The following is a 16,857-nucleotide window of genomic DNA, read 5'->3' as shown; positions in this document are numbered from 1 at the left end:
GCAGGAGGCAACCACTAATCTACTCGCCAGGCGTGTCTTTTCTGGACGTTTCGTGTAACACAGCCACACAACAGAGGGTCTGCCTTCTAGGACCGGCTTCTTTGATATTTTCATCCGTGTGGTGGCATGCACCAGTCCTTTCTTTTCATTGCTACATTTGCCAGTTGCTGAACATTTCTGTTGTTCTGTGCTCACCACCACCCCCCTTTACTGCTACAACGAAGGGAGCTGATTAAAATGAATGCTACGAGCTGCTATGACCATATAAGTCTTCGTGTGAATGTATGTCTTCATGTTGCTTACAAAGAAGTGGAATTGCCGGGTCATAGGGCAATCCATGCTTAAGAAAAGATTTTTATATTTATTAAAAAGGGAAAGGATTTAAAAAGACTAAAACATGGGGTCTAGAAGAAAGTCATTCAGAGAAGACATCTTTTTACCTTGCAGCTCAAAAGGACCTCAGAAAGGATAGGAAAGTCACTCCCTAATCCCCGGAAAGTTCTCTATTATCAGAGCCACGTGATATCCAATCATTAACTTTCTCTCTTTGTTTTCCTTTGGCAATACTCCATACATACTGAGATGTCTCTGAACTCACATGGAAATTCTAGCGTGTGTAAGTCAGATAATGATGACCCATACCCATGCTAATTAGTCGTGATATTAAAGACAGCTGAAAGAGACAATTGGAGAAACACTCTCTTGTTTAGACCCATCCAAAAACCTATCTGGGTTACAAAGAGGAGATAAAGGAAAAGAAGTTAGAAGGTTTCGGGAGATAATGATAAGAAGTGAACTTGCTGTGCCAATTATTATTGATAACTGACAATAATTATGATATTGCCACATTGACCTCCAAAGTATCTCTAGCCACTTTCCTATGTAGTGTAGTACATAAAAGTATCTGTTTCTTCACACTCTTGTTAACACTTGATATTATTAAAAATTGCAATTTTGCAAATTTTTTGATCAAGCATGTTTGAATTTTCATTTTTAATTGATAACTTAGATGATTCCATGTATTTATGGGCTAGATAGACTTACTCTTCTGGGAATCTCACCCGTCTTCCAGTTATTATCCTCCTGTCTTTTTCTTAGGAGATGATTTCCCCTTCATACTTTATTGTGGAGATAACAATTTTTTACAATTTATTCCACAATACTATTTGTGTGCCAATTGTGTTGAAGACACAACGGTGAACAAGTTTGTCAAGTCCCTTGCACTCACAAAGCTTAGAGTGTGTAATGCTGCATGGGACTTCGGAATACTGAGACAGACAATGGGAGGCAAATGCTTTAGATCAGGTGATGGGGAAAGTACCTTCTTAGGGGATGATGTTTAAACTCTTATCTAAAGGAGATAATCCCAGGAAGAGTAGGCTTAAGAATGTTCCAGGCAGAACTTCCAGGCCTTATGACTTATATGGTCATTAAGAATGAGCAGCATGCATTAGATACTGAAAGAAATCCAATGAAGCTGAAAAATAGGACGTGAGGAAGAAAGTGAAGAATTAAGTTAGAAGAGTTTAAATTTCAAGTACAATGGGGCTGGAGGCACTAAAGTATTGGGAAAGAGAACAGTATGTGATGTGGTAAGTAGATCAGGAAGAACTTTCTGAGACAAGCAAGGGGTTTAGATTTAATTCCATGTGCATTGAGACATTTGTGAAGGGTTCTAGGCAAGAAATCTGATGAATATTTTTGAATGATATTTCTAGCTGCTCTGGAAAGTAGATTCTAGGAGAGTAAGGAAAAATAGTATAAATCTTAGGAAACCTCTGCAGAAGCCCAAAGTAAGGGCTGATGATGGGCTAGGTAGGACAGGAGGGAGATATATATGTGTGTATATATATGTATATATGTGTGTATATATACATATATATATAAACACATATATATGTGTGTGTGTGTGTGTATATATATACACACATATATATATCCTCCAAAATGATTCTCCCCCCCACCAAAGCTATGTATTTAAATTTTTAAAAAATAAAACAACCTTACCACCTTCAAAGTACTCTCCATTAAACTTAATATATTTGTCAAATCTGCAGTTCCATTCTTGGAAACATTTTCAAACTCATCTGTTTGAATGGCTGACAGCATCTTCCTCATTTTTTTCTTCACCTCTTTTATGTCGTCAAATCACTGTCCTTTATGTCCCTCTTTATTTGAGGAAACAAAAAGAAGTCGCATGGAGCAAGGTCAGGTGAGTAAGGCGCATGGGGCAAGAGAGGCATGCTGGTTTTTGCCCAAAACTGGCAAACTGAGATGGCTGTGTGAGCACATGCATTGTTGTGGTAGCAAAACCAATCCCCAGTCTGCCACAAATCAGGCCTTTTTGGTCACAAACTGATAGGCTGTCTTTTCAGAACTTCTAAATAGGAAGCTTGATTAACAGTCTGACCTGGTGGAATGAACTCCCAAAAGTTGACAGGCATCTAAAATGAGGTTTGTCATCAATCAACATGACATTTCACCTTTTCTGAAATGAGAAAACCACCTGTACACAAGTTTTTTTCCCATAGCGCTGTCCTTATAAGCTGTGTTCAACATCACAACAGTTTCTGCAGCATTTTTCCTGAGCAAGAAACAAAATTTCACAGCCACACACTGTTTTCTTAAATCAGTCATCACACACAAAAAAAGAGGTTCAAGAGAAACTGCTTTCATGAAAAAATTCACTGTGACCAGAGAGAAGCTTCCCAGGTGACACCACTGGGGGCACTAACTCAGAGTGAGTTGCTCAATGCTTGCCAAGCAGGAAAAATGTGTACTATGAAATTTCGGCCCACTGGAGCTTTTTCCTTTAGGGGGGGAGTGGGGAGAGGTACTCCCTTGTATTTTGGAGGTAGAACATAATAAACGAAATTAGCTTATAGAAGAAATCTAGGACTTTTTTTTTGGTTAGAGCAGCTGGTGATATTTAACTGATGAAGATTGGGGAGAAGTGAGGTTAAGGTGGGCAGAAGAAAAGGAAAAAAAGATCTGTTTTACCTTTATAACCTGTGAGATGTCTGTCAGCCCAATGGGGAATGTCACTGTAGATGACAAAGTACATAAGCCTAGTGGTTCGGAACACAGTCAGGCCTGCAGACATGAAGCTGGTAGTTGAAGGCAAGGGCATAGGTGAGGTCAAATAGACACAACGTGTAGAAAGAAGGAAGGGGTACAGGAGCAAGCAGAGAAGGAGAAGCCAGAGCAGGCAGCCAAGAATTTGCCCAGTGAACGGAATTGATCCCACTACATTTTCTAGGGTTGTGCTCCATCAATTATTTATTTTCTGCAGTCTCTTTCTCTCCAAGTCACCTCCCCAGAATAATAAAATTGAGGTCATTTCTATCCTTAAATTTATCCTCCCTCAACCACATTTCTTTTCTAGGTACCATTTCTGCTTCTCTTCCTTCATTTCCATGACTCTGAACCAGTCTACTTTGTTGTCAACTTTTCACATGGTCTCTCGCCCTCAGTCTTTCACATTTCCACACGTAGGCATTTCAAGACTCTATTTAAATTTCTCTCTCTACACTCCTTTCTCAGAAATTAATGCTCATTCTCACAGGTGCAGTCTCAAAGCAGATACTTCCCAAATCTAAATCTCTACCTTCAATTTCTCCAGAATTAGATCCTTTTAACTATTTATACTATATAGTTTTCCCTGAAAGTCCTGCCAATATAATCATCATCAAAAGTTAAATCTGAAAGAAACTGAATAAAATTTCACTTTAACTCTTTCGTCTACAAGCAAGGAAATATTAACTGGAAATATTAACTCCTAGCATTATTGACTTTAATTCCAGTGGTCGTTCAAACCAAATCAATCATCATCATAGAAAATCCATTTGTTTATTTTTTTTCCTGCCTTTTTTTTTCCTCTTCCTATTCCTACATCACATAGGTTCAAAACGTTTCATCTTTCATAATGTAAGCTTATTTTCCCCTTTAGTATCCTCTTCCTTTATTCTTCTGGCCACACCAAAATACCCTTAACTGCCGTGCCCCCCCCTCCCCCCCCAATATGTCTTCCTTCCTTTTTACTCAGACTCTGACCACCTTTTTTTCTACCTGGAATGAATGAACAAATGAAACATTCGTCTACCCAATCACCCAGGCAAGAGGTACCCCTGATCAATCAAAATTCTCCTAGGGCTTATTTCAACTATCACCTCTTACAAAATCCTTTTCTTAATTTCTTTGTGGGTGTGTTTAACAGTCTCTCTATTCTGCAGAGATGTTAACTATTCGTATAATTGTATTACTCCATGATGAGAGTCTTGGAAGGCAGGAGCTTCTCTAGATCTCCTGAAAAGGATGTTTTCATTGTAGTATCTGTTTCAGTTATCCAGTGCCCCCATAAGAGAAATACCACAAATAGACAGCTTTAGCAAACAGAAATTTATTTTCTCACAATTTGGGAGGCTAGAAGCCTGAATTGAGGGCACTGGTTCTAGAGCAGCGGTTCTCAACTTGTGGGTAGCAGGCCCTTTGGAGGTCTCATGACCCTTTCACAGGGGTCGCCCGATTCCCAACAGTAGCAAAATGACAGTTATGAATTAGCAATGAAAATAACCTTATGGTTGGGGTCACCACCACATGAGCAACTATATGAAAGGAGCGCGGCAGGAGGAAGGTTGAGAACCACTGGTCCAGAGGAAGGTCTTTCCTTTCTGTTAACTCTGGGGGAAGGTCCTCGTCTCCTCAGGTTCTGTTTCCTGGTTCCTTGGGGATTTCCATACGGCTGGGCTCAGTCTTTCCCATCTCTGCTAGCTAGCTTGCTTGTTTAAACTCTTTTATATCTCAAAAGTGAGGGACTTGACTCAAGATAAGACCACATACTCATTCTGTCTCATTAACATAGCAAAGACAACCCATTCCCAAATGAGATTACAACCACAGGCACAGAGGGTAGGAATTATAACACACATCCACACATATTTGAGTGGGGGGCCACAATTCAATTCATAACAATATTAAAAAAACATTAAAAAAATTTTTCAGTATCATATGGGAGCACATATATAATCCAAGTTCTACGACTTAGCAGAATTATAAAACTAATATTAAAATATAAGCGTTTTCTTTGCAGAAATCCCTCATCCCAAAAAACTCACTAAAAACAAACAAACCATAGGGCCTATAAGCAATCAGAGTTGCCTGTGACTTTTTAAGTCATTACCATCTTTCATGTGATAATTATCTTCCAATGGTTTGGCTCAGCTGTGGCCTGCTGTTTGCTCTTCTTTGTCTTTAGGGCCTCACATAGTATTTATTCTCATTCTATAGCATTTATGCAGGAAGGCAGCAATGTGAGCTCCCTTGCCTGCGATTCTTTCCACAGATAATAGAAAATAAATTGCAATTAGATTTTGGTAATTGTATATAATTAACTCAAAATGAGCTGTTAATTATAAAAAATATGTTTTTCACTTCCTCATTATCTCATTTATTTTAGTTCCAAATTCTTAATGCCTCGCTTGAGTAAGTTTAATCTTTTAAATATACAGAATTTTTAATACTAAGATCATGTCAATTTCTAAATAAACAAAATTTAGCTTAACATTAAATTTTACCCAGAGAGTTCTTTTGGCAAAATCAAAGAGCCTGCAAGGTAGGAGGAGGGTCATTTCCCTGAACAATTCTTGATTATATTTTCTAAAATCAGCAGGCATTATTGTTGAAACAGTTCTACAAAGGCTGTTTAAACTGAACCGTGTTCCCCCTCCCTCTTTCTGTGGTTAGTGCAGACAGCACATTTCCACAGGCATGTGAGTAACGGAGACAGATGAACTCAGTGCCCAGTGTCTCTTACCTCTTGTAAGCTCACATTAGATTAAATGGTTTAAAGGCTGTTGAGTGAGAATTCTTGGTTTAACGATGGCTGACTGCCAGACACCAGAAGCAGTTGCCCAGGGTTTCTTTCAACTCCTATAATGTATATTAACTACCACAAAGGTTCTATGGTCTTAATGAAGACACAAGGAAAAAGGCGGGGTTTTTTTTTCTGAAGCAGTGCAGTCTTACCTTATTTTTTGTCAACATTATTTAAATTTAGGGCATGTTTGCCTTAAAGCAAGACCATCTTTATGTTTGGATCGCTGCTCTCTATAATATTCATTACACCTATCTGAACCAGCAGGGATGAAAATTCTCATCAATTACCAGGGAAGTATGAATTGCCACAACCATTCAGGAAAGAAAATTGGAATGGCCTATTATGATTTCTAATATATTTGACCTTGCAATTTCATTTTGAAATATTTATTCTAAAGAAATAAAAGTACTAAACCATATGAACAAGAATTGGCATGCTTATTATAGTATTGTTTGATGGTAATGTTATATTTTTAAAACAACTTGGCTGTGAAATAATGGAGGAAGCACTGGATAAGTTACAGGAGTATGTGAGGGGCTTCAGAAAGTTTGTGGGAATATGGAACTAAAAGATAATGGAATTTTGGCACAAACAAAAAACTCCAAACTCACTGTCACCGAGTCAATGCTGACAGACTCCTAGCGACCCCCTGCAGGTCACTGTGACTATTTACAGGAGTAGAAAGCCAAGTCTTTCTCCTGAGGAGCTGCTGGACGATGCAGATCGTAGCCCAATGTGTAACCACTGCACTACCAGGGCTCCTATATAATCTCCTCAAAAAGAGATTAAATAAAAAGCAACATACAAAATAATGGACCCTTTTCCTCTTCCCTCCTCTGGGCTCCCCACAAAGGCAGCCAAGCTTAGGCAAGGACCCAATACTTCTTCCAACTAAGGCAGAAGAATTACTTCTAAGGAAACTGATCACCCTAAGAGAAAAGACCCATAAGTACTGACAAGAAAGGAACCCTAAGCAAAACAAGTGGGTTTCTACATGAATATCCCATGGTAACAGCCATCAGCTGACAGCCCCTGTTCATGTACATTGAGAGCTTCTAATTTTACAATGCTTGACTTTTAAATAAAAATGGATCATGAAATATTTGTGGGAAAATGAAACACAGTTGGAAGATACAGAGTACACTAGAAAACACAATAAGCTTTAAAAACTATTAATATTCTCATAAATAATAAAAATACTATATGTATAAAAAATAAGACTGGGCTCTTGTGTTTAAAAAAAGGACCACTACTAGAGAATAAAGTATTTTTGGCAATTAAAATATTTATAAACTGTAGGGAAAATAATCTATTCAATAATAAATATAATAACAGTATGGTACATGGCTTAGTTGAGGATTTGAGTATTCACAGTCTAATTGAAAACAGATTACAATATGGCTACACTGTAATTATTATGGAAGCAGAGCGCCACTACTTTCTCATGTGGATCAGCTGGTGGGTTGGTACTGCTGACTCTTTGGTTAATAGACAAGCACTTAGCCAGGGTCCCAACAGGGCTCCTTAATGACAAGGCAGAGGGGGGAGGAAGTAAGTGTGTGTGTGTGTGTGTGTGTGTGTGTGTGTGTGTGTGTGTCTGTCTGTCCGAGGGCATTGGAGAAGGAAGGAAAGCTAGAGAGGGGTGGGGTATAGAACGGGAGTAAGGGACTGAGGGAAAGAAAAAGGGAGAAAACACATGAGGGGCTTCAAAGATTTCAGGAACAGATTCCAGCATCTCTTCATTGTATTTCCATCGACTTTTTGAAGCCCCTTTGCTGTTATGTAGGAGAACTACATCTTCAACTTCCATAGGAGAAGTCAACATACAATGCCTGGATAGCTTGATCTTCAGCATGGTGGCTATTAGATGAAAATTAGATGAAACTGATAAATGAGGAAACATCCAAAACAGTCAATGCTATGTGTCTCTAAAGCTAAACGGATACTGGGAGTGGTTGTACAGGAGGCTGCAATTTTTTATGTCCTTGTAGAATTCATTGGCCTTTTTAATTAAGCACATGCTTGATTTCCTTAGTCATACAATTTAAGTTAAAAAGTAAATTATGGCAAAGGTGAGATGGAAAACAAATCTTCTGCTTCTTATAATGCCTTCCTTTAGGACCAGCCCTCCCACAGGTCAGGTAACAACTCTAAACTCTGGAAGAACAAGAGTTGGCACTTGAAAGAGGACAATAGCACGGGGAGTGTTTCCATTAAAAAAACCCCAAACAAAAAAACTATAACAGAAGTTTTTAACCTTAGAGCAAGCCCTGGTCATTGTCATGTGGGGCAGGTAAAAACCAGCAGTCTTGCTAGCTACAAGAACCAGCCTTCAGGGTAACCAAGGCAGCTGGAAAAGAAAGACAGGGATGGGAAGTCCCATATTCTATGCAACACTTCTGGCCCGTTCTCTGGGTGATGCCTGAACTACCATGGACAGCGCAGATGCAGGCAGCCCAGCAAAGCTTAGAGAAGGACCTTGCAGGGCTTTCCACAGCCACTTGCTCTAGAGCAGTGGTTCTCAACCTGTGGGTCGCGACCCCTTTGGGAATCAAATGACCCATTTACAGGGTCGCCTGATTCATAACAGTAGGAAAATGATAGCTATGAAGTAGCAACAAAAATAATTTTATGGTTGGGGGTCACCACAGCATGAGGAACTGTATTAAAGGTTCATGGCATAAGGAAGGTTGAGAATCACTGCTCTAGGGAAATATATTTGGAGCTGAAGTGCAGTCATGCTAACTGTCCACTAACCCAAAGAAAATCAACTCAACACCTCTAAGAGAAACAACAGAATTCAGAGTCATTTACAATGATCAAAGATATAATCCAAAATTACCAAACACTTAAAAAAGAGAAAACAGGACCTACACTCCAGAGAAAATTCAGTCAAAGGAGACCAACCCCTAGATGACCCAGGTTTTAGGATTAGCAGGCAAGGATTTTAAAGCAGTTAATATTGTTATTAACATAAAGGAAAATATGCTTGTAATGAATAAACAAATAAAAAGTCTCAGCAGGAAAACAGAAACTACAACAAAGAACAACATGGAAACTCTAGAACATCATATGCTTAACAGCAAATTGGAGATAACAGAATCAGTGAATGTGAGGATGGATCAATAGAAATTATCCATCCTGAAGAATGAAAAAAGAAGAAGAAAGATAGTAGACCCTTGGGGATTTGTGAAACAATATTCAAAACTATACGAGGGGGTACCCCCACTCCCCTGCCGAAAAAAAAAAGAACCCCAACAGAATTGCACTGGTGGAGCGGAGCTTTCGTAGTATGCATTGTTTTCACCAGGCGAGCATAGAGCAACTCACTCTGAGTTAGTGTACCCAGAGGTGTTGCCCGGGAAGGTTCTCTCTGGTCACAGTGAACTTTTTCATAAAAGCCAGTTCGCTCAAACCTTGTTTTTTGTGATGGCTGATTTAAGAAAAGAGAATGCAGCTATGAAATTTTATTTCCTGCTCAGGAAAAATGCCACAGAAACTGTGGTGATGTTGAACACAGTTTACAAGGACAGCGCTATGGGAAAAACTCGTGTATGAGTCACTTTCCATTTCAAAAAAGGTTAAATGTCGTTTGATGACAAAATCTCATTCTGAACATCTGTCAACTTCTTGAACGGACGAAAATGTTGACTTGTAGTGCATTTAGAGTTTGTTCCACCAGGTCAGACTGTTAATCAAGCTTTCTATTGAGAGGTTCTGAAAAGATTGCACAAAGTATGTGACCAAAAAAGCCTGATTTGTGGCAGATGGGGACTGGTTTTGCTACCACAACAATGTACCTGCTCACACAGCCATCTCAGTGTGCCAGTTTGGGGCAAAAAACAGCATGCCTCTCTTGCCCCATGCATCTTACTCACCCGAGCTCGCTCTGTGTGACTTATTTTTGTTTCCGCAAATGAAGAGGGACATGAAAGGACAGTGATTTGATAATGTAGAAGAGGTGAAGAAAAAAATGAGGGGGTGCTATTAGCCATCCAAACAAATGAGTTTGAAAAATGTGTTCAAGTATGGAATCACACATTTGACAAATGTATTAAGTGTAATGGAGAGTACTTTGAAGGCAATAGGTTGTTTTGTAAAAATTTTTAAATATATAGCTCTTTAAGGGGAATTCTGTTTTGTTTTTTTGTCAGGGGGTGTACTCCCTCAAATATAGTTTTGTAAATAGAGTCCCAGAAGAAGAAAGAAAATAGGGCCAAAACTATTTCATAAAATAGATCGAGGTGGCTTGCAAGCCCTATGACTATATATATCTATCTATATATATCCACTGGACAATGCATTAGGTCTCTCTCTTGACCCTGACATCAGGAAAGGTACTTCTTCTCTGTCACACGGAGTCGGTATGCGTCAAAATCAACTTGAGAGCACCCCACAAGTCTGTTTGTTTTTAATGCTTGGGGACATACTCTCTCCATTACTGCACAGATGAGAATGACTTCTCTAGGCAGCAAACCATGGGCCCCCAAAACCCTTAGGGTTTCCAAAAGGCTTCTGACTCCATGAATCAATGCAGAACATGGTAGGAGGCAGAGATCACTTGGAATTAGAAGACAAGGAAGGAGGGATTTCATTGCTGACCTCAGACGGATATTGGCAAAAGGCAGAGAATATCCGAAAGATGTTTGTGTTTTTTTGACTAAGCAAAGGCATCAATTGTGTAGATCATAACAAACTATGGATATCCCTGAGAAGAATGGAAAGTCCAGAACACTTCATTGTGCTCATTAAGAACTTGTACATAGACCAAGAGGCCGTTGTGCAAACAGAACAAGGGAAGAGTACATAGTTTAAAATCGGGAAAGGTACCTGTCAGGGTTGTCTTGTCTGAATTATACAGTTTGAGTAAATCATCCGACAAACTGAGCTATATGAAGACGAATGGGGCATTAGGATCAGAGGAAGGCTAATTAATAACCTGCCATGAGCATATGACACAACTGACTTGTTGAAAGCCTGGAGCATTTGAAGTACCTGCTGATGAAGTTCAAAGACTCAACCTTCAGTATGGATTACAACTCACTGTCAAGAAAACCAAAATCATCACAACTGAACCAACAGACAACATCATATTAAAATGAGAAAAGATTGGGGTTGTCAAGAATTTCCTGTTCCTTGGATCCACAATCAATGCTCCCGGAAGCAACAGTCAAGAAAGCACATGGTGTATTACATTGGGAAAATCTACTGCACAAGACCCCTTGAAAGCATTGAAGAGCAAGGATGTCCACTTTGCAGACCAAGATGCGCCTGACCCAAACCGCGGTGTTTTCAATCATCTCAGATGCACATCAAAGTTAGACAATGAAGAAGGAAGGTGACATTAGAATAGCTGTGTTTGAATTAGGGTGTTGGTGAAGAATACTGGAAGTACCATGGACTGCCAGAAGAACAAACAGATGTGTCCTGGAAGAAATACCCTGAGGGATCATGGCACGACTTTATCTCCCATGCTTTGGACATGCTAATAGGAGAAACCAGTCCCTTGAGTAGGACATCATGCTCGGAGGGGCAGTGAGAAAGAGGAAGGCTGTCAGGGAGACAAAGTGAGACAGTGGCTGTGACTCTGGGCTTGGGTAATTTTGAGGATGGTACAGGACTGGGCAGGGTTCATTCTGTTTGTACCAAGGATTTCTGTGAGTCGGTACCAACTCAACAGTTCCTAAAACTTAGGGAGCTCCACAAAGTTCTTGAGAAATTTTCATTATGTTTCATATTCTTTTTTCCACGAAAATTTTGAAGCCCTCTTTATTCCTCTGTTTTGACTATGGATTAGGATAATTTTTAACTGAGTCGATATTGAGTTGTAGGAGACCAATAGGGATGCAAATGATTCTTGGCTTTTTAAAGGCCATGATTTTTCTGGTCAGATAGATAATAACCCAACAGTAATAATTTTACTGCCTTATGGTATGAACAATTTTAATAAGTAACTTGGAAATCTTATCCTAGCATTCCTCCTTCCAGTGATGATTAATACTATTCTGTTTTTTAAACCAGTCTGTCATTCTATGGGCTCCTCATTAATGAGTTAAATAAAATGTGATATTTGTGTGAGAGTTCACATTGTCAACATTAAAAAAAGGTATGGTCTGAAACCTGTCTCAGGCTACCACTGGACACCTCTAAGTGAAGTTCACCAAGCTGTGGTGATGACCTTGGAGGGCTGGAGAGGTTCTCTCCTTCAGAGCTATCCCAGAGATGGTACTACATGGACAGAAGCTTTGGGTCAGACACATCACCTTAAATGGGGCCACCTAAAATGCACTATCATTAAAGAACACCAAACCAGGTTTCTTGGTTGAATAGACACTGGTGGAACCCTTAAGACTATGGCCCTTAGACACTCTTCAGCCTGAGGTGGTTCAGCCCAACAATCGACAGGGCTATCAGGAGAACAACAGTACCAGGGAGGGATGCAACCACACAAGATGAAACAAGCAGCATGTGCCAGAGATGAAGGGCAGAAGCGGGCCAGAAAGGACGACAATGGAAACCTGCAAGCACAGGGAGGATGTAGAGAGAATGCTGTTCTACGTGGGGGTTGCAATCCACGCCACAATTCAAAATGCGTATGAATTGTTGAATGGGCAACCACTTTGCTCTCTAAACTTTCACCCAGTTCACAACAAAAAACTAGTGGTTTTCGAAGCATTAAGGCTATCATCCAAACATTTAGTAGCCGTGTAAACCATGGTTTCTTCAAAGCATCCATGCTGCTCTCATCAACCCATGGCACATGTTTCTACATTGCCCACAAATGTGCTTTTGATGTTTGAGAGATCTCTGACCATAGGTTCCTTATAATCATCTTATCCCAACTTCAAGGAAGGATTTTTCTTTATCTTACAGGTTGTGGATCTGCTATTGCTGTTCAACCAGAATAAAGGAAGAGGTTTGCCATTCAGGTGAAATAGCAGTGAATCACATCCCTGTCTAGATTCGATAAAATTTAGTCTAGATTCAAACAAAACATTTCATAAAATAATGACTAAAAATTTCCCAAATGGTTTGCAAAGAGACATCTCAAACACTGTTTGGGGGCTACAAATTAATTAAATGTTTGTGGAAAGCAATTTGACAATATGAATCAAGAATCTTGAAAGGATCCATGTATTACTTGAGCTAGTAATTGCATGTAAGAAATCCATACCAAGGAAATAGGTAGAGATAAAGTAAAGCATTTCTTTAAAACATACTTCATAAAAGTCTGTATTATCCAACAATATGCTGATAGATAAATCTTGGGGCATAGTGGCCACATGAATATTTGTTGATTTAGTTAATTAATATAATGTCACAAAGTATTTAATGACATCAGAACATATGATATAGTAGATAAAAACAAAAATCCAAATTATGTATAGTCTGATCCAAATGATTAATATGGAATATAGTATCAGACAAAGAAAGATAGGGGGAAAAGGCTTGAAGCGCTATCTCTGAATGGTAGAATTATAAATTATTTTAATTTTATTCTTTACATTTATTTTTATATCATATTTATCATTTGTATTTTTGAAAATTTCAAGTTATATGATAAGAAAATTACCAGTAGAGAGCTGTAAATATATACCAAGCATAACTTTTATACTCCAGCCCTCGTGAATTCTTCAGATTTACCTTGGTCCAGAGTCACTTCCATTCATTTCCAGACTGAGTTTTCGAGGTTTAGTGAGCTCTTCATCAACAGCCATTTCTCCAGGTTTAAACATAGCTTGTGTTTTTAACCTGTAAAAGTAAATTTTGAGAATTTTGTACATGCTCAAAGCTAACAGGCTAAATGGTAGCTTTTGGATGGCCACATTCTTCCAGCTAGATTATTATGACTTATTTTCAAATGAAAACTCAATCTGTCAAAAATAAATGGGAAATTCCCAAAGGCAAGTAATCACAAATTGGTTTCATAGGAATTTAAATTTGCATTATTTATGGAAAGAAAGCCTGGTGATGGAGTGATGAAAAGTTTGACTACTCACTCAAAGGTCAGTGGTTCAAACCCACCAGCTGTTCCATGGGACAAAGATGTGACTGTCTGAATGGCAATAGGTTTTTTTGATGTATTTAGGAAGCAGGAGAAGATTGGGTAGGTTAAAATATCATTTAAATATTCAAAATTATAGGTACCTAAGGAGCATGTAGGAACACCCAAGATATCTGTAATTTTGAATATGTCAAGCGAGTCCATATCAATTGCTAAGCACATATATTTCGATCACCAGAATAGACATGGGAATTCTAGCAACACAACGTATCACTGACCCTGTCCAATCTGGGAAGTACCCAGGTCTCATATTGATAATTTAAATGAACTGGTGCAATAACTCCCTCACATATTTTCTCAGACAACAGATAAGCTCCCCTAAAAGAACTAGAAGATATTCTACAGTCAACACTATTTGAGCCCTAAAAACAAAACAAACAAATAAACCCAAACTCACTGCTATTGAGTTGATTCCAACTCAAAGCGACCCTCTAAGGCAGAATGGAACTGTTGCTGTGGGTTTCCGAGAGTGTAACTCCTACTGGTGTAGAAAGCCTCTTCTCGCCCCCATGGAGTAGCTGGTGGTTTCAAACTGCTGACATTTCAGTTAGCAGCTCAATGAGTAACCACAACACCAACAGCGCTTCTAATTTAGCCCTACCCATCACATATACTAAGAAGGGGAAAATATGGAAGGCATTAGCATGACAAGAAGTCGGCGGTAAGTTTGAGTATTAATCACTAGACTAATATTAAAATTTATGCACCAGCCACTAATGCCAAAGCTGAAGATTTTTAAAATACTTCTGCACTCCAAAACTGATCAAACATGCAACCAAGATGCTGTGATCATTACTGGTAACTGGAATGAAAATTTGGAAACAAAGAAGGATTAGTAGCTGGAAAATATGGCCTTCCTTGGTGACAGAAATGATGCTGGAGATCACATGATAGAATTTTGAATACCAAGGACTTAGTCATTGCAAATACCTTTTTTCAACAACATAAACAGCAGCTATTCATGTGGAACTCACTGGAGGAAAACCACAGGAATCAAATCAACTGTATTTGTGAAAAGAGGCTATGGGAAAGCTCAACATCATCTGTCAGAATAAGACCAGGACTGACTGCAGAACAGACCATCAATTGTTCAAATGCAAATCAAATAGAAGCTGAGAGACAAAAAGAACAAGTCCACATATGCCAAAGTATGACCTTAAGTATATCCTTCTTGAGTTTAGAGACCATCTTAAGAATATCTATGATACACTGAACATAAATGACTAAAGACCACACAATTTTTGGCATGGCATAAAGAATATTATACATCGAGAATGAAAAAACTCCTTAAAAGACAGGGCGAGAGGCCGGGGAAAGAAAAGATCAAAATAGATGCCAGAAGAGATTCTGAATTTTGCTTTTGAATGTAGAGTAGCTAAAGTAAATGGAAGAAATCATGAAGTAAGAGAAATGAACAGATAATTTCAGACGCCAACTCGATAAGACAAAGTACAGTTTTATAATGACAGCAAGCTCAATGGAATGAAGACAAACAACAACAACTATTGAATTATAATATTGCAGCACTCTATGGGCAAAATAGCAAATGATGCAGAAAGCAACCAAAGAAGATGGAAGAAACATCATAGATCCTGTACCACAAAGAACTTGTTGGCATTCAGCCATTTTGAAATGTGATCAAGAACCCATGGCATTGGGGGAAGAAGTCCAAGTCTCACTGAACACATTGGTGAAGAGAGGACCCACTGAGGCGTCTCAACAAATGGTGCAGTGCTGGAAGCACTAGCACATGTACGCCCAGCCATCTGGAAGAAATCCGTATTTGTGCCCATTCCAAAGAAAGGTAACTGAACAGATTGCGAAAACTATCAGGCAATATCACTAATATCACACACAAGTAAAATGTTGCTAAATATAATTTTAAAATAATCACAGCAATCTATCAATAGGAAAGTGGCAAAAATTCAAGCCAGATTCAGAAGATGTCATGGAATGACCGCTATCATTATTGATGTAGATGTATTTTGGTTGAAAGCAGATAACTCCATAAAGATCTTGTGTTTTATTATCTCTACAAAAACATCTGACTGCATGAATTAAAATAAATATGGATAACATTGCAGAGAGTAGGAATTCTAGAACACTTAATAGTGTTCATGTGGAACCTCTACACAGACCGAGGGGCAGGCATTTAAATAGCACAAAGGGATACTGGATGGTTTCAAATCAGGATAGCTGTGTGTCAGAACTGTATCCTTTCACTGCAGTTATCCAATCTGTATGCTGAGCACATAATGCAAGAAGCTGGACTCTATGGAAAGAATGTGGTATCTGGATTGGAGGAAGACTGGGAAACCATTTGAGATATGTGGATGATACAACCTTGCTTCCTGAAAGCCAGGAGGACTTTAAGCACTTGCTAATGTATAGGCTAGAACCTTCCATAGAAATTACTCTTTCACATAAAACAAAAATCCTCGCAATTGGGCCAATATGCAGCATCATGATATGCAGAGAGAAGATTGAAGTTGTTAAAATTTTCATTTTACTTGGATCCATGATCAACAACTAGGGAAGTAGCAATAAAGAAATCAAATGACAGATGAGACTGGCTAAAAGGCTACAAAGTGCTAAAGTGTTTGCTGTCTGACCCAAATCATGGTATTTTCAATCACTTCATCTGCATGTGAAAGCTGGGCACTGGATAAGGAAAACAGAAGAAAAATGCCTTTGAGTTATAGTGTTGGCAAAGAATATTGAACAGACCATGGGCTGACAGATGAATGAACAAATCTGTCTTGAAAGAAGTACAGACAGAATGCTACTCAGAAGCGCGGATGGTGAGACTTCACCTCATATACTTTGGACGTGTTATCAGGAGGGTTCAGTCCCTAGAGAAGGAGATCATGCCTGGGGAAATAGAGGGTTAGTGTAAGAGAGGAAGGCCTTCTACGAG

General features: G+C 38.9%; 1 protein-coding gene across 3 annotated transcripts in view; it reads right to left on the bottom strand.

Moving 5' to 3' along the window:
- The window catches only part of KIAA1328 (KIAA1328 ortholog), a 294,794-nt gene that overhangs the window by 76,576 nt on the left and 201,361 nt on the right, over nucleotides 1-16,857 (bottom strand). For all 3 annotated transcript variants that reach the window (XM_045296078.1, XM_045296079.1, XM_045296077.1), the window contains one exon: nucleotides 13,520-13,627. In XM_045296078.1, coding sequence (XP_045152013.1) covers nucleotides 13,520-13,627 — 108 coding nt within the window. The remainder of the gene's footprint in view (nucleotides 1-13,519; nucleotides 13,628-16,857) is intronic.

This window comes from Echinops telfairi, unplaced genomic scaffold (assembly GCF_000313985.2).
Source record: "Echinops telfairi isolate 266 unplaced genomic scaffold, ASM31398v2 ScPeMD7_7400;HRSCAF=8409, whole genome shotgun sequence".
In the NCBI taxonomy this organism is placed as follows: Eukaryota; Metazoa; Chordata; class Mammalia; order Afrosoricida; family Tenrecidae; genus Echinops; species Echinops telfairi.
Note: the sequence above shows the minus strand (reverse complement) of the source record. Positions and strands in the feature narration are given on the sequence as shown.